At 38.1% G+C, this 22,220-nt stretch overlaps 1 protein-coding gene across 3 annotated transcripts in view; it reads left to right on the top strand.

The window, feature by feature from the left end:
- LOC123675196 (neurotrimin-like) overlaps positions 1-22,220 on the top strand; it is a 164,046-nt gene that overhangs the window by 123,789 nt on the left and 18,037 nt on the right. For all 3 annotated transcript variants that reach the window (XM_045610510.1, XM_045610511.1, XM_045610509.1), the window contains exons 5-6: positions 20,401-20,529; positions 20,918-21,052. In XM_045610510.1, coding sequence (XP_045466466.1) covers positions 20,401-20,529; positions 20,918-21,052 — 264 coding nt within the window. The remainder of the gene's footprint in view (positions 1-20,400; positions 20,530-20,917; positions 21,053-22,220) is intronic.

The raw sequence follows: 22,220 nt of genomic DNA, 5'->3' as shown, positions 1-22,220 counted from the left end.
ATAGGAATGCACGCTCAACTTCGGCGATTGTTTATATTGCCAGGTTTCATTAGTACACTCGACTCGGCTGATTATGTTTCATTAAGAGATATTCGACGCTGATACCGATGAGTGATAGTTTCTCGCGGTGGTTGGTGTTAATTTGATGGCCTTGGTTTAACAGGGAAACCCCAACATTTTAGGGGATTACACCACCATCCTATAATTTGATCCCCATCCTATAATTTAATCCTTGATTTTAACAGTGATTTTATTATTCAATATAGTTGCCTTCGACCGAGCCTTCGACGGCGATGCAACGGTTATAGTGGTCATACAATTTTTCGATACCATTTTTATAGTATGACTCGTTTTTCTCGCCAAAGGGGATCTATCTTCTCAAGTGAGAAGAGCAACTTAACAGTCTTCTGGTCATTTGCAACATGCAAAACGTATACGTACATTCAGTGTTCAGAACACTGAAAGTACGTATGTATACGTTTTGAAAGATCACTTGTCGAGAATACGGTACCAGTCCCTTTGACGTAAAACCAGTCAAAAGCGTCATCCAACTCAGCAGCTCCTCCCTCCAGCACGGTTTCCAAGTCATCGGATGGCACAGAGACAGTAGTGTCATCCGCAAAGAGGATAGTGGTATATTTTGTGAGAAAACAAGGAAGGTCATTAATGAAAATTAAAAATAATACAGGTCCAAAACAGAGCCCTGTGATACACCCAGTGAAATTGTTTCCTTATCAGGCCAGCTGAGATGAGAGCACAATAGTGAAAGGGGCTCCTCCCCTTGGACCCTGTCACTTCTTCTTCTTCAACAACCTGTCTGCATCCACTCCTGGACATAGGCCTCCCCTTGAATTCTCCAAGTTCCCCTATCTTGCGCCAACTGGTGCCAACATCGCCCGACCTTTGATTTAATGTCATCTAACCAGAGCTTTGGTGGTCTTTCCACACTTCGTCTATGTTCTCGTGGTCGCCAATGTACAATTATCTTAGTCCATCGATCGTCTTCCTATCGAGTCACATGTTCCACCCGTCATAGGACCTCGTCACTGTGCCGGAAGATCCTTCACTGGGTATCCGTCAAAGAAAAATATTTTTTTTTCAGACACTCAGGATCGTGAGCTGATTTTAGACGATCCACCCAGTATACTTTTTTGATTCTAGAAGGGCAACTCCATATGACTTTATTTCCTAGGCCCATGCCCACATGAGAATATTTGATGCAAATAACTTTCAATGGTTGGAATAAAGAGTATCAAAATCTCTATCATTAAAGAAAACAGCTTACCTCAAATATCGAGATAATAACTGGTACAATATGAGATTGTGACCCTCAGTAGATTTTTCGTCGTGGTACTTTTAAATTGCCCACGAGGAATGAGACTCGAATGTCGAAATAATCCGCAACACTCCGTATACTCGAAAACCGCGAGGAATATCCTTGGTACAGGAAGACTCGTCGCTCCAAATGAGCTTATTAAAAAAATCTGGATGTGCATGATGTTTTCCAAAATTGGCCGGCAAAATTGAATTTCGTTGAGGTGAATAATTATGCGAGTAATATTTTCGCACGTGAACAATTGCCATTGTTCACTAAGTAATGCAACATCGAAGATTTCTCAACAGAATTGACAAACTTGATTTTGTCAGAAACGTACCCATTTGGATAAAAACGGCCATATCTTTTTTCTTTGAATAACAAATGACTTGTGTGATACCTTTTTGAAATCACTATAAAATAGACAATTTATTGGTGTAATGTGCATCAGTAGCTCGGTGCATTTCGGTTCCTCTACGATGGGATAAACTTCATGAACGAAATAATCCACTACCAAAATTTCCAATAAAAATTTTACTCATAGCCCCCCTTTAGAATTTGCGGATAATGTTTTTTATGTAAACGCTTAAATCATTCTTCAGCAATATTTTACTGAAAAAATCAACCAGAAAAATTTAAAATTGTACCACCCGTAAGGGAAAACTATTGAAAGGGGCAAAAATTCATTATTTTCAACAAAAAAAAATATCTCGAAAACGCTAAGACTTTTATAATGGGAATTTTGTCATAGCAGGTGGGTTATCCTTTGATCTACATTCTCCCTCGGTTTGACGTGGTCTTTAGGGGCACCCTGTATATTGATTGATTATATTATATTGACTCGCGACATGGTGCATTGTCTTGATGAAACGACACTTTCTTCTTCTTTCTTCGGAGATTTCGTCCTTCAAACACTCTAATAACACTAAATAATGATCGGTGTTGTTGGATTTGCACTTTTCAAGATAGTCAATGAGTATAATACCATGCGTATCCCAAAATACTCATGCCATAACCTTACCAGCCAACTGTTGCGTCTTTTCGCGCTTTGGTGACGGTTTATACAGAGCAGTCCACTCAATTGGACTCCAGTGTGACTGGATTGAGCCTTGTTTCGTCCAATATGACGTGTATTCGTAGGTAATTGCACAAGTGCATCAAAATTACCGATAATTTTGCATGACAGCGTGTTGTCATAAAAACTGCATGAGTTCATTTTCATTTTTGGAGAAAGAGCCCGACACCGAAGGTGGAGGGCTCTTTCTCCAAAAATGAAAATGACCGAATGCAGTTTTTCAAAGAAAACACGCTGGAATGCGAAATTATCCGGTAATTTTGATGCACGAGTGTAATTCGGGGGAATATTTCCCGAATAAACTGTTACATTACCTGTCAAACTGATTTAGAATGGAATTGCCATAGATTCGAACTGTGTTAGATGCATAGAAACTAAGCATCTATGAACAGAACAATTATCGCAGTGCAGTTTCGCTTCCTACAATGCAATTATCGCTGTAATTTTCGATAATTGTTCTCCAGATACATAGAATTTTTGACAGGAGGGAAATATTCGCTAAAATTCGAGCTTATTACGATAGAGCAGCTCAAAATACCGATTAGAATCATCGATTCCTTTTTGTTTTTGGTCAATTGTGAGCTCGCGCGGCACCCACTTTCAAAAGAGTTTTCGCATACCCACGATATGCCCAAATCATTCCTCTGATATATTTTAGCCTCAGCTATCTTGATCGAATGAACATTTAATATTTCACAATTCCAGAAATGAATATTGAAAAATGACCGACAGAAATTTAATTTTTTTTTATGTGAATAAAATTATTATTCCAGTTTTATGTTGAGTGACAAATAAATTCCTACGCAGCGAAAAGTTCTGAAGGCTTTATAATATTTTGATCCACCCGAAACAATGTTTTCGTACAGAGTAATCTCGAAGAATGGGCAGAATAATCCGTTGCTACATTCAGTGAGGAATAAAACGAGAAATTCAATTACGCCAACCTCATTCCGATCGATTTGTTTTTATTTGTCTCAAAAGGAAAAGCTCAAAACGTAACAAGGGTATTTCGCAGACCCCCAAGGGGCTCTGTAAAGTTAATTATGCATATCTTATTGCATCAAATTCTTCGTCCGAATTTATAAATTGGATGAAGGGGTGAGAAGCAAAAGAATCCTGATGTTGTATACCTCCATTGAAGTTTGTAAGCTGGGCTTTACCGCCTTCTACGATGAAGTTTCAATTTCGTCATTTCACGTTGATCCTTTTCACTAGAAATTCATGGGAATTCCCACTTTCCATTCAATTGGCCTCTAGTCTGATATTTTCATCGGGTAATTCAGTTTTTACCCTTTGGGAAATTTTTTGTGTGTTTTATTCATTGGTTTGCTATGTTTCAAATCCAGAACATTTTGGATAGATTGTTTTTAAACCTTTGAAGTTTGTAGATCAGATTCTGAAGCTCAGATGATCTGATTGGTTTGTCACGAATTTTTTCTATAATTCAGATGTGAAAGCGGTTGAGGTTTTTAAGGTATTATGAATGAGAAAATATTTGTTTCTATAATCGTTAATTTGCGCCCCATATGTTTTCTGTTCAAGATGTTGTAGATAATTATGTACTGATACTTAATTAGTCTGGAAAATTTTCGATACAGTCGGTGTAAAATACATTATTTCCTTGAATTTCTGAATTACTCTGAGTATTTTTCAACATCTATGCCAATGACTTCATTATTTGCCAAATGAATGCACCTGGAAACACGGCAATATCTTGGTATTCGAGATAATTCAGATGTGAAAGCGGTTGAGGTTTTTAAGGTATTATGAATGAGAAAATATTTGTTTCTATAATCGTTCATTTGCGCCCCATATGTTTTCTGTTCAAGATGTTGTAGATAATTATGTACTGATACTTAATTAGTCTGGAAAATTTTCTCTTAGGATATTCTACACCTCTCCTCTTCATTTCTCTTGAGATTATATTCTTGGAAAAACCGTAACACCCTATTGTTTTTCTCTGATGGTTCATTTGATAGTCTACATCTTTCATATGTTGGAAGAAATAGGCAAGGTAAAACTTCCTCACTTTCTGCAATTTCACCATATATCGTTCTCCGCGAAACATTTTGATTCTCAACGTACAAATTATTGAGCCTCAATCATCTGCCCAGCTGGAAATATGAAATGTTCATATGACAAAAGTAATATACGAGAAATAAGCCACTTAAAATCTCATTTCGAGACATTGATCTTAAGAGGAAAATATTTTCTGAAACTTTCATATCCAGTTGGCCAACGTGGAAATCCCAGCGAAGACAAGAATCGACAGTCCCAAAAACTTAGTACTGCCCATAAAGACTGAGCAACTTAACAGCCTTCTGGTCATTTGCAACCAGAACCAGTTTTGAAAGATCACTTGTCGAGAATACGGTCCCAGTCCATTTGACGTAAACCACTCAAAAGCGTCGTCCCGCGCAGCAGCCCCTCTCTCCAAGGTAGCCAAATCATCGGATGCCACAGAGACAGTACTGTCATCAGCAAAGAGGATAGTGGTGTATTTTGTGAGAAAACAAGGAAGGTCATTAGTGAAAACTAAAAATAATACAGGCCCAAAACAGAGCCCTGTGTTACACCCAGTGAAATTGTTTCCTTATCAGACCAGCTAAAATGAGAGCACAACAGTTGAGAAAATTCCTCATATCACAGACATTAAAAGAAATGCCTTCACCTTAACTTCTTGATCAATGGTATTTGTTGCTATTTGTTAAGACAGCAGTTGTACTAAAAGCTTGGTCGAAAGCTGATTCGGCTCTTAAACTATGGATATTCTGATGGGGCTTGGAGAGAGGGGTTTATTATCCTATTCGCTTTTCCCCCCTCTCCTCTATCCACCATTTGGATCAACTTTCTATCATGCATAAGATTTCAACTTAACAGATAATAAGATATGAAGCTGATATTCTCGAAAAAGATTTTTTGCATGTTGTCACAAATTAAACACACCCTACCATCCTGATAAGTGTAAGATGCGGCAACCTCAGTACACCTCGCATAATTCCACCCCCATAAAAATCGCGTGTGAAAAATCCATAAACTCACCAGCAATCTGCTCTCCTGCCGCCCAGTGTGCATCAATTAATGTCACTTTGTTCCATTCGGGCGACACGTTGTTGATCTATTCGTACCCCCCTTCGGTAGGTAGATGCCGAAGATTGCGCCCGAGCCCCGATTTTTAATTACGCCCATCATCATTTGCATTTAAATCGGCATAAAACGTTGATTTATGGCCGTTATACGCTGCCCGACCGAAAGGCGCGATAACAAGATAATATTTCAACGCTCTGAGGTCGTAATTGCGTGAGGGCCGAAACGTTGCATGACGCGCAACGTGCGTTCCCCTGTCCGCCGCTGGAAAAATGTTTGCATGTCCGGATACTCCGGTGTTACGGACAAAGGATACGCGTAAGAAATATCGGTAGTTTTCAACGCATCGGTCCTACTCTTTTTCAGGTTCAGGTTTTATTGCAGAAATGATTATATAGGGCGTTTCGGCATGATATTCTGATTTTAAAAGACTAAGTACATATGCGGACAACTTTGCTTCAGTCCATTGTTGAAAACTGGTTATAAACGGTGTTTGTTTAGAGCTATAGAACTTTAAATTGCAATAAAACAACGATTATTCGATTGATATGACTTTATTTATCCGCAAAATAATCTTGTGGCATTACATTTTAAATATGATTTCTGGCATATGACCGCCACGGCTGGCTCGGATGTAGTCCAATCTGGATGTCCAATTTTCGCCTTTTTACAACATTTGTGGCCGTATATCGGCAATAACACGGCGAATGTTGTCTTCCAAATGGTCAAGGGTTTGTGGCTTATCCGCATAGACCAATGACTTCACATAGACCCACAGAAAGTATTCTAGCGATGTTAAATCACAAGATCTTGAAGGCTAATTCACAGGTCCAAAACGTGAAATTAGGCGGTCACCAAACGTGTCTTTCAATAAATCGATTGTTGCACGAGCTGTGTGACATGTTGCGTCGTCTTGTTGGAATCACAGCTCCTGGACATCATGGTTGTTCAATTCAGGAATGAAAAAGTTAGTAATCATGGCTCTATACCGATCACCATTGACTGTAACGTTCTGGCCATCATCGTTTTTGAAGAAGTACGGACCAATGATTCCATCAGCCCATAAAGCGCACCAAACAGTCAGTTTTTCTGGATGTAACGGTGTTTCAAAATACACTTGAGGATTAGCTTCACTCCAAATGCTGCAGTTTTGTTTGTTGACGTAGCCATTCAACCAGAAGTGCGCTTCATCGCTAAACAAAATGAAATGGACATAGTGCCCGTTACGTATTCCGCACAGAACCATTATTTTCGATATGAAATTGCACTACTTGCAAGCGTTATTCAGGCGTGAATCTATTTATGATGAATTGCCAAACCAAACTGATAATAAATCACTTGACAGCTGTTAAATCGGTTGCCATCTTGAACAGTAATACCAACTCAAAGTTATATACCTCGAAAAAAAACACCTGTTACATGTATGATTCAAAGTATTGTCCATCGCTGGCCACTACTTTCTCCCATCTTTCGGACAGCGTACGATTCCTGAGTTGAAAAACTTCTTCATTGATACCGAAAGTACTGGTCAGCCAGACCATATGCCAATGATCAAAACAAGTGATAGTCCTAGGGAGCAACGTCTGGAGAATACGGCGGGTGGAGTAGGATTTCCCATTTTAACGTTTCCAAGTCTGTCCTGACCACTTTCGCAACATGAGGTCGAGCATTGTCATACTGTAAAATCACTTTATCATGTTTCTTGTTGTATTGCGACCATTTGTCTATCAATGCTCGGCTAAAACGCATTAATTGCGTCCGATAACGATCGCCTATGATTGTTTCAGTCGGTTTCAACTACTCCTAATACACTACGCCGAACTGGTCCCACAAAATACTGAGTATGACCTTGGAACCGTAAATATTCGGTTCAGCCATCAACATTGGGATTATCGTAATGAACCCACTTTTTATCTCCAGTCACAATGATGAAAATCCCTTCCGTCTTTGCCTTGCAAGCAGCTGTTCATAAGCAAACAAACGCCGTTCAACATCTCTCGGCTTCAACTCGAACTGCATCCAATTTTCTTGTTTCTGAATCATTCTCATGACTTTCAGGCCTTTTGAATGACTTGTTGCGTAACTCGTAATGATCCTGCCAATTCTTGTTGCGTTTGACAAGAGTCTTGATAAAGTAATACCTCCAATTCTGCATCTTCGAAAATCTACTCTTCGACGTCAAATTCACCGTTCTTGAAGCGTTGAAACCACTCTCGGCACGTTCTTTCTGTAATAGCGGCCTCACCGTAGGTAATCGAGAGCATTCGATGATCCTCAGCCGCAGATTTCTTCATATTAAAACAGAAAATTTTGAACATAAATGTTGATATCCAACAGGCGAGACAGGTATTTCCTCACAACAATATCGTTCATTGCTCCGTTGAATGAAAAATTTTGTTGGGAAAACGAAAAAGATTGTAAAAAACATTCGGATTCCATTTCCGGCTCAAAAAATGAAAATATCAATAAGTTGTATTTTCTATGAGGTAGATTACAGAGTATAATAGCCTACCGTAAAAGAAAACTAGGGCGTCGAGAAGGTAAAATTTTCCCTCAATATTCCTGTATGCACATCATTGAAAATGATTAACGAACATCACACACTCCATCCCCTTTCAAAGTCAACAGGTATGGAACCTTTAGTGCCTCCAGATAACCTCCTTTTTTTCGAACAGATGTGATTGAGGGTGATAAACTCCCGGGGTGGCAGAACGTCGTTTGCCTCTCCATACTGAGAATGGCAGAGTTAATTCATAGTCGTTACCATACGTGGGGCTCAGCACGTAGAGCGGCATATTAAACGACGGTAATAATTCTTCATTTCTGGTTCACGCGACGACGAACTACTTTTACGTTTCCGACATTAAACTCGCACCTTATTAGTTCTGTAAAATAAGGCGCAGATTTACCGCCCCACGACCATTCGTCTATTCCGTGTTCGGTCCTGGATATACCGTTCCGCCGTGTTTTCTAGATTTAGGGTTATGGTGTGGACACCCTTATGGTCCCTTTAATGAATGAATGCGGCTAAAGGTCGTAACCCTATCGATTCGGACGATGGGGATCGGAGAGTGGATGCGGTAAATATTTTTTATTCATCCCTCCTCGATTCGATTCGGTGCCAGGGGTTATTTCGATATTTGTCCCTATTCAGACGATTAGGTCCTAGCCGAATACGATAATGCGCTGTCAGGACATTGCGGTGTTTTTTTTCGGTACCACTGGTGGACTCTTCTGTGTGGCAACTCAGTGGTCCCTGCCTTATACACCTTTCGAGTGTGGCTTGTTTCCCGTAAAACGGTTCGGTTTATATTTCAATGGAGCCGTTCTGGCGAGTATTGCGGAACCTGCTGTGCCATCTCTCGGTCTAACACGGTCATCATATATCTCCTCATGTGATAAAAAATTGTTGAATGATGATTTGGGTTACTAAACCTCACTACAACGAAGATTCAAATACTGGATCTAATAAAAACCAAATATTTCTTAGTATTATATGATCTCGATGAAAATAAAGGAGAACTACAGAAGTTGTAATGAAGTGTCTAAGAAAAAATATCCTATGGTTTATTATATTCTCTTTCAACACAGAATTTATTTGAAAAATATCGACGAAAAACATATCCAGTGGTGGGATTGTACCATGGGTCATCTGTTTCCATGTCCGATAATATGTCGATACTTCTTGGTAATGAATATTAAATTTCAAATCATCCTAGCAATACATGTTTTCAATTTAATGATTGAGTTGGGTTAATGAAGTCAATTAAATTGATATTTGCATTCATATATATCAATCAATAAACAAATACAATATGTTGATAATATGTAAAATCCAGAAAATTACGAATTCAATGGTAATAAAAACAGCAATATCGATAGTAAATTTAATTCGACTAGGCAAAAAACTAATTATTTGACCATTCGGTAAATTCAGTGAATACAAATTGAAACCCAATTAATTCACAAATAATTAGCATTGAACTCAAAGATAAATGACATTTGATTGAACGAAATTAGGTTCGAATTATGCTTCCATAACAAAATAGTTGAAACGAAATATATGGACGTATATTGATGAAATTCCTGGCAACACGGCACTTCGAATTTTGTTTGTTTGTGACTTCCATTTTTAGTTTTATGAATTGAAAAAAAAAATTATCTTCTTATTTTTTGCCAAAATTCATGGATGATTTTTTTCGAGCTGGGAGGGTCGATGCCATACAAAATCTTTTTGTGCCAAGTTTCACGTAAACAGCTCTGAAAAGGTTTGAAGAAGAACTCTGGACGGTGGATGGCCGATTTCTTTGAATTGTTTTTGGGATCATTCGCAATAAAATCAAGATGATAACAAATGAACGGATCTCATTATCTGATGAACAAAAGGCTTTATATCCGGACGATCATGCATGCACGGATGCAGTTCTCGCTATAAGAAGAATAAGAGAAAACAACATAGACTTGAATAAGCCAGTATTCTTTTTTTTGTATAGACCTAGAAGAGGCATTTGATCGAATACGATTGGAAGATGTAGTGGACCTTCTGTATGACCATCGAAGATATTTATCGATAAATCCAAATACATGCGAAAATGGACTCCAGAGCTAATTGACTCATTAAATCCACTTCTCTTCAACATCATTATGTATGAAATAACAAAAAGAGAAGAGGGTACGAATTGAGAGATCATGAGATCAAAATTATATACTTTGCTTATGCAGCAGTCTTGATATAAAATAATTATTTCAACTCTGTACCGCAAAGCGAGCTTGAACGTGTATATGGATTGTTTGTTCGGCTTCGAAGGACCATGAACGATTGTATGCTCGATATATTTAAATTCGGCTTCGAAGGACCATGTGGTGTTTCTGGTTGATTGAATTACAAAATGATCTTCTGGCTCGAAGTACCATTAACGAATGTATGCTTGGTTGGATGAAGGAAAATACGTATGATTATTACTTGTTTAATATGTTAACAAACAGTGTATATAACTATAATGTTATAATAGTAATAACTTGTGAATACCAAGTGATTGAATACTTGAATATTTGAATGATTGATGCTGAGTTACTGAGTGATTGTATATTACTGAGTGAATACTGAATTATTGACTGCACTCTCTCGAGGTGGGACCATGGTGGGAGGAAGTATCGAGTAGAATCACAGGAGTTCTTCTTCTTCCTCTGTAAGCCTTAACAGAGCTGCTATTCTAGTGTGAGTTGACGCGTCGAGTGGGACCATAGAAGCATGCTGCAAAGCCAATCGACGCGTCGATCCAGTGTCTCGTCGCGTCGACGTCGAAGTGTGTTTCTGCTTTTAGAGTGACAAATTACCGTTGGAAAGGCGAATCACAGAAAGACCCCTAAAAAACGATACCTCCACAGGGTGAACTGGCGATAAGCCTACTTAGAAAAAAGTAATATGTTTCGATGAACTTTATCATCCCCTCAACCAACCAATATCGAACACCAGATCGTTCCACCGATAACACCCCATCCGCAAAATCCCGTCACCTAAAATATGCGCATAGAACTATCGACAAACTCCCAACACAATACAAAGTCATCATTTCGAACGCAACCCTCGAAATCCGAGAACGGAACGTTCCCCCTCCCTCAAAGGAAAGCGTGAGAAAGCCGGCACACAGATAACAAACTGAAATTTGATATATGCTCATCTATGACCACCGCGGGGCGTCCGCAAGTACGTTAATGTATGCATGACATGAGCGTAACAATGAGAAGGAACAGAGGGTGGCCAGGGTCACCCCTTCGCGATAAATAAGCGGGTGGGTGAGTTCGGGCGACGCTCGCTTAGATTTCCATCGCGGTGCGGGTCCGGGTCGGTAATCCCCGGACCGCTGTCCGGCAGGAGGTCTTTTAGGAAGTTTGTTGCCGTTATAATTATATCGGACGTTTTCTCCCGGTTGAACTTATAGCAATTACTGGGCGAGGTGTATAGATTACGTGACGCGTTGGGGGCGTGTGTTGACGCAGGAAATGAGGGTTTGTTTTGCGACGTCGGCAGCGTCGGTCGCCGGCACGCGGCAGTCGAATCCGGACGCTCGTGGTTTGGATAGAGGGAATAGAATATATTTAATTAGCTATTTCAATATTTACACAGTTAGTACAAATTTTCAACGGCAAATTAAGACACCTAGCTCCCAAAAGAGTTGTTTCGATCCTGATTTGTAAGATTTGATTGCAAACAATTCATGGGAAAGAGCAGGGAAGCCGCCAGGACCGGCATACCGGACATTTTGCCGCGGGGCAAAGTCAGTAGATAAAACAAGACATAATTTTTGACACACAAATGATGTTTTATACCTCTTTTTTTATTGAAATTCTAAAAATGCCAAAGAGCCAAAATTATTTAAACCGAATAGGTGCTTTCAACTAGTTATCATAGAGTATGGTATTTTTAAACAATGTAGGACGTTTTTTGATAAAATCGACAGAACTTCCTCTTATAAATTTGACGAGGTATAAAGATGGCATTTGGTGGTCATGCTTCACCGATGAAAAAGCTACCTATGTCTATTTTTCTAATTTTTTCGTAATCTTCTAAAGTTATGAAACATTCAATCCCTACTGCATTTTTGGCCAGAACTTTAACAACTGGTAGATGATGTGGTCAGGTGGGTAAGATTTGAGGAAAAGAAAATGAATGGTGGTAACACGTAGATAGAATGAACGATAGCAGAATTTGAAAGTGAGCGAAAGACCACAAACCTCAAAGAAAAAATCTGCCCAAGAGGTGGTATGAGAGTTGGACGTCAAGATCAACTGAGACCGACAGCAGAAATGACAAGACGAAGACGAAACAGAAAATTTACCCTCAACTCACTTCGAAAAAGAGCAAATCTTTTGGAAATCTCTTTTTTTTATCGTTTTGAAAATCCAAGTTTTTGCCTAGAGAAATTTAGGAAGAATTCATGAACAACATTATTCAGTTAATCGACTCAATATTCGTCGTATTGAAGATAAATTTGTGAGTGGTACCATATACGGCTTAGTACTTAGTACTGGTACTCTTGTATCGTGTGAAGAAAATGCACTTTCAGATTTGTATTAGTTGATTATTTGAATAATGTCGATCTGAGTTTGATAACACAATTTGACAAATTCTGAGTGTTGTTGAATCGTGTATTTACATTTACAATTTTCACGCGAAAAAATCGAATACTAACGGATTGTGTCACCATTGTAAACATTTTTATTGAATAATCTTGAAGTTGGGCATTTAAACATCCGAGCTTCTATGAAATACTCAGAAAACAACTACAAAAAACTCAAAACAAAAAGTTAATTGTCACAAATTTTCTCAATTTTTTTCAAATCGAGCTCAGATATTCCACGTAAATGACAAAACAAGGTACGACATTAGCAACAATTTCAGAATTGAAATTTATTTTTCGCCGAGGTAGAGTCCCAACAAAACCTGATATACAGCATCCTCTCGACGCGAAAAAAATTCGCCGAAACAACTTAAAAAGTGAAATTGCTTTTCCTTCCAGGCCGATAGATACATCCACCTTGTTTCGAGAAAGAAATAGCCTGTGGAACAACCCTTGTCTGTTTGTTTTTACTCCCGGGTCGATTATCGCGAAGATACGAGGACATGGAAACTCGGAATTTTTCTCGGGTTAACTGAAAATTACGACGTTTATCAGCGGGTCCGGGCAGAAAAACTCCATGCAGGTTCTTATCACGGCTCGAATCAATTCAAGATTCGATTCGGCCCATTTTCCCGTTGCCGTGATACGAATTACCCTCACATTTAGTTCTTCGGGATTTGGAGTTTACTCTGTTGAACTTTCGACCAGGGACGGGTTCGTTTTATTTCGAGAGGGAACTCCACCACGTGGCATTCGCGTGATGTGTCAATATTTTCACAGAGGAGGAGGGACAAAAATAATATGCGGTGTTGCCGGAACGATTGGATGTTCAATAGAAGTGAGGAATTTCAAAAAAGTTCCAATTTTCCTCGAAAATAAGTTGTTTACAAAATTAAAGTTTTGCCTTGTTTCTAATGATTTCGAATGTCGCAGCTAAAAGCATAATCAAACTAGGGGTTCTGTTCATACTTGTTTTCCTTTTATTTTCGAAACCAGATACACGATCCAAATGAAAATTCACGCTTGTGTGAAGAATAACATTTTCATGCTCAGTGCAAAATTTTATGTTGATCTCTTAACTAGAACCATAGAATATTGAAGAGGGATATTGAAAAAAGTGACTCATTAGTTCCGTGACCAGAAAAGTGACAAAATGAGATTTAGGGTATTAATATGAAAGAACAATTTCAAGCTCTGTTCGGAATGTGAAACAGTTCATCAAAACCATATAAAATTCACGAAGATCATCACCATCATTTATCTTTTAACATGTGCCTAGCTGGTCGCCATCTACACATTCAACAAATCTCCAAAATCACAAAAAATCTCAACAATCACAAACTACTTTTACAATTTTAACTTCACAAACGCTTCAATCTTATTTTCTAAAAGACTCTTTCAAACTATGTAGCTCCAAAATGGGACGTGAGGAGAAGTAGTCATCTCACCGTGACGCCCATTTTGGAACTCCAATTCAAGAAGAATTTTGGAAATGAAACACAGAATATATCATTGATAACTGATCCAATTAAGTTGACAATTCCAAGATTCGTGCAAATTTTCTTGTTGATAGCGTCAGGAGTTGTATGATCTCCTAAAAAATAATTGCTGCAAGGGTGAACGAGCGCTTGAAAGTTCCAGTCAGTGCTTTCCTGTTTCAATGTTCTTCTATTAAGAAGAAGACCGTAAAACAACTGTACCATTTTCAGTGCATCTTCTTCAATTCTTAGACCTTACACTCTCCACAATTCAATATTTTTCTCCATGCCTCCGAAGGATTGTGATCTCATTTCCCAATAGAAATTTCAACGATTTTCTTCATCCATCTCCCCGAACATACCCATTACTGGTCGAAATCGGTCTCTTTCTCGCTGAGATGACTTCAATCGTCCAAAAAAAAAAAGTAGCATTCCAACGGCAGAAGAATAAATATAATACAGGAATTTGACGAACTCAACATTCTGTCCACGTCCGCAGACTTGAATGTCAATAATGCAAGGAATATTCTCACTGTCGAGAGGTTAGCTGAATATTTCGATTCGTCCCTTCAGATTTGAATACCTAATATCATTCGAAACCGTACCATTCACATGTAGAACTCTTCAGATGCCGACTGATGGACGAATTTACCCAGATGAATTATTGAGATGTCGACTTCAAAGCGAACGGAATGTATAGTAGTTACCTGCATGTTTTTGATGTGAGGTAGATCCACTTCCTCTCGTCAGGCTTATTTTGGGAAATTGAGTTAGTCGAACTCGGAGGAATTTCTTTGACTCGGGATCATTGATTTTCCTCATCAGGTTGGACCTTGTCGTGGGTAACTCCTTTAGCTCACAAATAGTAAAAACTTAAATTTTGTATGGCAGTTATTCCGTTCGATTAACAAAGCTTTAGATCGAGAGAGAAAATGCCGAAAAAATTCTTCATCAATATATAGGGTGTTTTTTTTTGAGGTATATAACTTTAAGTTGGCATTTCTGTTCAAGATGGCGATCGATTTAACAGTTGTTAAGTGATTTACTCTCAGTTTGGTTAGGCAATTTATCATGAATAGACTCACGCCTGACCAACGCTTTCAAATAGTGCAATTTCATTTCGAAAATAATGGTTCTGTGCCGAATACGTATCGCGCACTACGTCCATTTTATTTTGTTTAGCGATGAAGCGCCCTTCTGGTTGAATGGCTACGTCAACAAACAAAACTGCCGCATTTGGAGTGAAGCTAATCCTCAAGTGTATGTCGAAACACCGTTACATCCAGAAAAACTGACTGTTTGGTGAGCTTTATGGGCTGGTGGAATCATTGGTCCGTACTTCTTCAAAAACGATGATGGCCAGAACGTTACAGTCAATGGTGATCGGTATAGAGCCATGATTACTAACTTTTTCATTCCTGAATTGAACAACCATTATGTCCAGGAGCCGTGGTTCCAACAACATGTCACACAGCTCGTGCCACAATCGATTTATTGAAAGACACGTTTGGTGACCCCCTAATTTCACGTTTTGGACCTGTGAATTGGCCTCCAAGATCTTGTGATTTAACACCGCTAGACTACTTTCTGTGGGGCTATGTGAAGTCATTGGTCTATGCGGATAAGCCACAAACCCTTGACTATTTGGAAGACAACATTCGCCGTGTTATTGCCGATACACGGCCACAAATGTTGGAAAAAGTCATCGAAAATTGGACGTCCAGATTGGACTACATCCGAGCCAGCCGTGGCGGTCATATGCCAGAAATCATATTTCAAATCTTATGCCACAATATTATCTTGCGGGTAAATAAAATTCATGTCAATCGAATAATCCATCGTTGTTTTATTGCAATTTGAAGTTCTATAGCTCTAAAAAAAACACCCTTCACAAGGGAAAAATGGACAAGGAGAGGAGAAAATAGATACATAACTTCAATATGGTGTGCTATTTTAGCAACAATAGAACAGTTGATTCCTTCAGTTGATTAAAGAACAAAAAAATTTACGATACAAATATAAACATTTCAGTTACTCTGTGAATCACAGCAATTAAATATGGCTTAAAGTGAAAGAAATATGAAAATAAAAATATAAAGATAACCTCCTAGCTACATAATACGGAAATGGAACACAAAAAGTCCTAAAGCAGACTCCGCACGCCACACTAAATTGAAAATATATCTAAAAGTTTCAACCCGATCCCCGTAAGCACGTTATTTTTTTTTCTTCCAAGTTTTATCTGCAATGCAAACGAGTTCAGGAAATAAAGTTGACAAAAAATATTAGCAAAGCTGCGGTGCATAAAACTTGTAATTATAAGAATAAAGTGGAAAATTATGGCGGATTCCTCTGAAACTTCAGACGGCAGGACTCTTATATTTTCACTGTTTGGGATTGTTGATTGGAACGGGACTCTGAAAGTTTCACCGCTCCAATTCAGTTAACTTTTCAGTTTTCACGGTGAGTTGTCGGTCTTTTGAGTCAATAATGGGGAGATTAATTCCATCTCTTTCGAGCTGACAGAAGGTATAATGTATTTAAGAAGTGGAGGTTTTATTTTCGTCACAAATGGAGCTCTTTTCGTAATTCGGACTTAATTCAATAGGGTGAATTCGTATTGTGAACCGTTGATTTTTTTCCGTTGGCCTGGTAAAGATCAGAAGTCTTTTTGATATTGCCTATGAATTCTTTTGGATCAAATAATTATTCCTTTTGATAGTGCGAAAATTCTAGCGAGTCAAAAGTCAATTAAAATGCCACAATCTAGAGTTGAACAGTTTTCTGTAGTAAAGTATTGCAACATTTTTATATTTGACATTTCATTCCATTGAATTGATTTTAGCAGTTATTCGTTAGTTTTCCCTTTGAAATTTCAATATAATAATTATAATAATATTCAGAAACAGCAGCAAATTTAGATACAAACTCTAAGTTACAATCTTTACTGATTGTGAAGATTGTAAAGATGATTTGAAATTTCAATATCTTTTCAATAAGCGCATTTTGAGCATTGATTAGAACAGCATGAGGAGAGCCCTCGATAGAATAGAACACCTTTGATTGCATGATGGGGCTCTGAGAATGTGACCAACTAGGGCATTGAAGACATTACAGATATCACACCTCTTCATTTTGTGATAAATAGATCAACTTATGAGACATTCTAAGATCCTCCAGGCTATGAGATAATTAGAAATCAGAGAACCTGGTCTTCTCTGAACAATTAGATAAAATCAGTCTTCGCAGTGAACAGATGATAAAAAAAAAATTCTATGTTGAGTAGAGAAGATGTTTGGTAAAGAGAATTAATAATTTCGGCTGTCAACAAAAATACCATCACATGGTACAGACATGGTTTTAAAAACACACCGGGGACTGGTTCTGGAGTATTCGGGGCCGCCACCAAATGCTCAGTTTTTCAGGCAGAGATCTATATACTTGCAATCGAAAGATGGCTGAAAATGAGCCTAGTAAGAAACTAACAAAAATGTGATAGCGATACAATGTGACAGTTCGTCTCCAATCAAAGCATTGAGCTTACATATCCTCCTTTCTAAGTTGGTATTAGAGTGCCAAATAAAACTCATATAAAGGGCAGGGAAAACAAGGTCTGCTTAGTCTGGTTTCTCGGTCACTCAGAAATGAAGAGGCCAACACACTTGCCAGAAAAGGAGAATAAACTGCTCCCATTGACTCAAAACCTTTCTGTAGTATAGGTATATGGAAAATGAACCTCGAAAGAAGAGTTTCAGGAGAAGAAAAAACAGAGAGAGAAACACTCTAACGGAGTTCTGGGTTGAATCATTACAAAAATTCTTCAAAACTAAGATCTTAGACGTATTTAGATAATATGAATTCCTTATAGGTAATCTAGCAGAATCTAGGTAAAGGAGCAGAAAACGACGAGTGCAGATTTTGAGGGGATGTGAAGAATCTTCGGATCACCTGGTGACGGAATGCCTCGCCATCACTAGCCATTGCAAAAATAGTTTGGACGAAATGGTTTTAGATCTTAGGAAAACACCTCCTTGAAACAATTCAGCCTATTTCAGAGGATAAAGATCCAGAATGAGTGTCTGGATCTCAGGAAAACACCTCCTTGAAGCAATACAGTCTATTTCAGAGGATGAAGATCCAGAATGAGTGTCTGTGTATATAAAACTTCCTGGTGAACCTTTGAAACCTTATCTCGGCTCAAATTTATTGCAGTCTCTTGAAATTTCTGAGAATCAGATAAACGGTTTCCGAATTTTCCCATATTCACGAGTTTTTGTTGTGAACAAAATGCAGTTTGTCATATTCGTGAAATCGATGTGAAACTTCGAAAAAAAGATGCTCCTCCGGCTTCTAACAGAATCTTTTCACAGAGAACTCACTGCGTTGTCACGTTTTTCGAAAATGCAGAAATCTTGAAGATTTTTGTAATAATATCGTTACCAATATGAATTGTAGCTTGTTAGACCTCAAGGAGGCAGCCAGCGCCTCTCAGATTCTTTCCATTCCAAATGCGAATCAAAGTTCAACACCACCGTATGAATATTTCACAAATCCATTCCAGGAAGTCGACATTACAACCCACCAATGCCCATAACCTCGATGCTGTATCGGCAGCAACCCCTTTTTTTCAATTGGTCCACTCTCCACCGCCACTATCGAATCGGGTTGTATGGTAAATTCATTCGACTAACTATGAACTACGTCCCGATCAGTGGAGTGTTAACAAGGAGATAAGACTGTATTGAAACGTTACCGAAATAATGAATATAGCGTCGACCCACGCCATTATAGCCAAATATAAATGGAAACCGATGGAGACGGGATAACAGTCGCTTATGAATGAGGGTCGCTTGAAAGAAGCTACTCCGAGAGATAAGATTAAGGATGAATCAGTATGGCTGAATATTGGACTAATAAGTTCTTCATCGAGAGAGCCCCTGGAGTTTAATGATCATGAATCTTAAAGTTCGAGAAGTGCCCTGGTTGGGGTATCCTAATTGTGGGTTTCGACCATTGTAGGTTAACGATTAGAAGTGACACTTCAATTTGGGATAATACGGATGACATTTGTTCGGATATGATTCGAATTTCTCATCATCTCTTCTTTTTTTTTCAATAGGAGAATTTCTCAGTGTATTTTGGTAATTGGCAACACTAATGACCAAAAATTCAAAGTGACATTACCATCGTGAAGTATGACATTTTTTAGCATGAACATACCCAGACGTTTGAAGATTCAGTCGAATTTTTTTTACAGTAACTACATCTCGACAAGTATATGGACTCGTGAGCATTTTGTACAATCATTTTCTATAATTTTCGACGTGACTAACTCAACAACAATTCAACGATGAAGCACCTATAAAAACCACTATTTAACGCTGATATGGTGGGCTTAATTGGGTTCGTCGTTTCCTCAAGAATCAGGATTATGTTTATTATTCTATATATGTTTAGCTCTTCAGGTTCATAAAATATTCCCTCTGAAGTTCCCCAAGGTTCTTGATTAGGTCCGATTTTGTTCATAAACGAATCATATTGTTTATTAGAAACACCTAGCAGAAAGTATTCTCTGTTTTTTATCATTTCATAAAAATATACAGGGTGGCCATTTGAAAACGAAACAGACGAGATTACAGACGAAATAAAGTTTTTCGATAGAAATGCTCGGACAGGTCGATTTCTTTTTCGAGGGAGACAACTTAAGATGTAGGTTACGGACGCATAGCGCTTCAACCCTTGCTGCTACAACCCCCACCCCCAATTTTTGAATAGGGAAGATGGGGTGAGTGATACCTCATTTGAAAGGTATTTTTATACTGATTTCAGCACAGTAATTGTTTTTTCATTTTATGCATTAGTTCTCGAAATATTCATGCGTTAGTTAGTTAGGAAGGAATCCACAGTCATGGTTGTTTTGAAGCTCAAAATGTCGATTTTTCACAAAACACTACAAGTGCCATGAAAACACCACTTCATTTTCAAATACTTAGTTAAGAATATTTCGAGAACTAATGCATAAAATGAAAAAGCAATTACTGTGCTGAAATCAGTATAAAGATACCTTTCAAATGAGGTATCACTCACCCCATCTTCCCTATTCAAAATTTGGGGGTGAGGGTTGTAGTAGCAAGGGTTGAAGCGCTATGCGTCCGTAACCTACATCTTAAGTTGTCCCCCTCGAAACAGAAATCGACCTGTCCGAGCATTTCTATCGAAAAACTTTATTTCGTCTGTAATCTCGTCTGTTTCGTTTTCAAATGGCCACCCTGTATAATGAAGTTTCCAGGAAGGTAATAATTTCGAATATTTTTTTCATTTCAGTGCCATCGATAGAGGGAACCACGTTCAACATAACAAAGGTGAACAGGTTACATATGGGTCCATATCTGTGTATAGCCTCCAATGGTGTCCCTCCTTCAGTGAGCAAGCGGATAATGCTCATTGTACATTGTGAGTAGAATGTTGAAGCATGCAGAATATTAGCTACAAATGATGAATATTTCATTTTTGAGATAGATGAAAATTGATATCAAATGATATTTTTGTTTTGGATATTCCTTTTTTTGTATTCCTTTATTTTTTTTTCTGAATGAATCTCATTCCTTTCCCTATGAAATCTTGAGATGATTTTAGAATATATAAAAATTTGTGACTTTCTGTGGAATTCAATAGTAATGACAACGTTCTTTGTAATGACGTTGTAATAACGACACTATAATCCTCAGAATGGAAACGATTTGTTGAACTATTATGAATATTATGTGCTACAGTGTGGTTTCTCAAACTTTATTAATGAATTTTCTGAAATATACTCTGCTATAACTTTGGCTTTTTTCAGTTCCACCGATGATATGGATTCAGAACCAACTAGTTGGAGCTATGGAAGGTCAACAAATAACACTGGAGTGTTACTCAGAAGCATATCCAAAGTCGATTAATTACTGGACAAAAGAAGGGAACATGATTGTCGAAGGTAATTTATCATTTTAGATACTATTAGTTTACGAAAGTTTGACAAAGTTTCAAGCCGCGTGAATGTCCTCTAGGAATATTCCCTAATTAATTGCCGAAACTGTTAAGTTCAGAAGATGAAAACTCTAGGAAAAATAACCTGAAAGAGTTTCCGTCAATAACAGGGATTTTCAGTAAATTCTCATTTTCTTTTATGATTAAACAGCTTTAAGGCTGAAATGTTCTATCAGTAATTTTAACGATACCCTCAGGAAAAATTTCAATCGGAAGAAATGAAAATTATAAAGAGGAAAAATAAAATTTCAGATATCTATAACTTCAAATATACAGATTGTACCGTGGGTATCTCCCTCGATGGACTTCGTGTTTCTTCGTTGAGACAATGGTTTGCAACCGCTCGCCTCCTTCAAAATCAGCTTGAGCAAACTCATGCGGTGCAAATTAGCACTCAGACAATAACAAATCTCCTCAGAAAATGATTTAAAATTTAATGAGGCGATTTCTTCTTGTCTGAGTGGTAATTTGCACCCATGAGTTTGCTCAAGCTGATTTTGAAGGAGGCGAGTAGTTGCAAACCGTTGTCTCAACGAAGAAACACTCAAGTAACGTTCTTGAATGGCAGTTGTTACCCGTGTTCTACCCTGTCCTGGTCTTCGGACATTCATACTTGTCTCCCTGAATCGCTGCAATATTCTGGACACACTTGTATGGGAAACTCCAAACCTTGCTACAATTCTTGTGTATGTCCACCCTTCTTCTCGCAAAACTACCGCTTGGGCACATTCCCCTTGGGTCAAATTGCGTGTTTCGCGTTGCATAGCGATCGAGTGTAGAAAATCAAATGAAAGAAAAACTATTGATCACTAGAATTGATCGAGAACAACTGATTTCAGAATGGAGCCAATACATTCAAAATCTGATAATCTCATCTTTTTTTATTCCTGCTGGGAAAAAACATCTGTATTGAAGAAAAACGTTGAAAGTGGATAACATATGCATGCATAATTCTGATAAAAATAATTATCATTGAGAACACCTTCAGTTGTAGAATAAATTTGAGATTTCCATAATGTGCGTTAATTCTTTTGCGCAGTGTATGTCCAACCTCAATATGCATGCAATCCGTTCTCCACCACATTTTATACAAAAAAATCGATTCATCCGAATCG

This window comes from Harmonia axyridis, chromosome 3, assembly GCF_914767665.1.
Source record: "Harmonia axyridis chromosome 3, icHarAxyr1.1, whole genome shotgun sequence".
In the NCBI taxonomy this organism is placed as follows: domain Eukaryota; kingdom Metazoa; phylum Arthropoda; class Insecta; order Coleoptera; family Coccinellidae; genus Harmonia; species Harmonia axyridis.
This window is presented reverse-complemented; position numbering and strand designations above follow the sequence as displayed.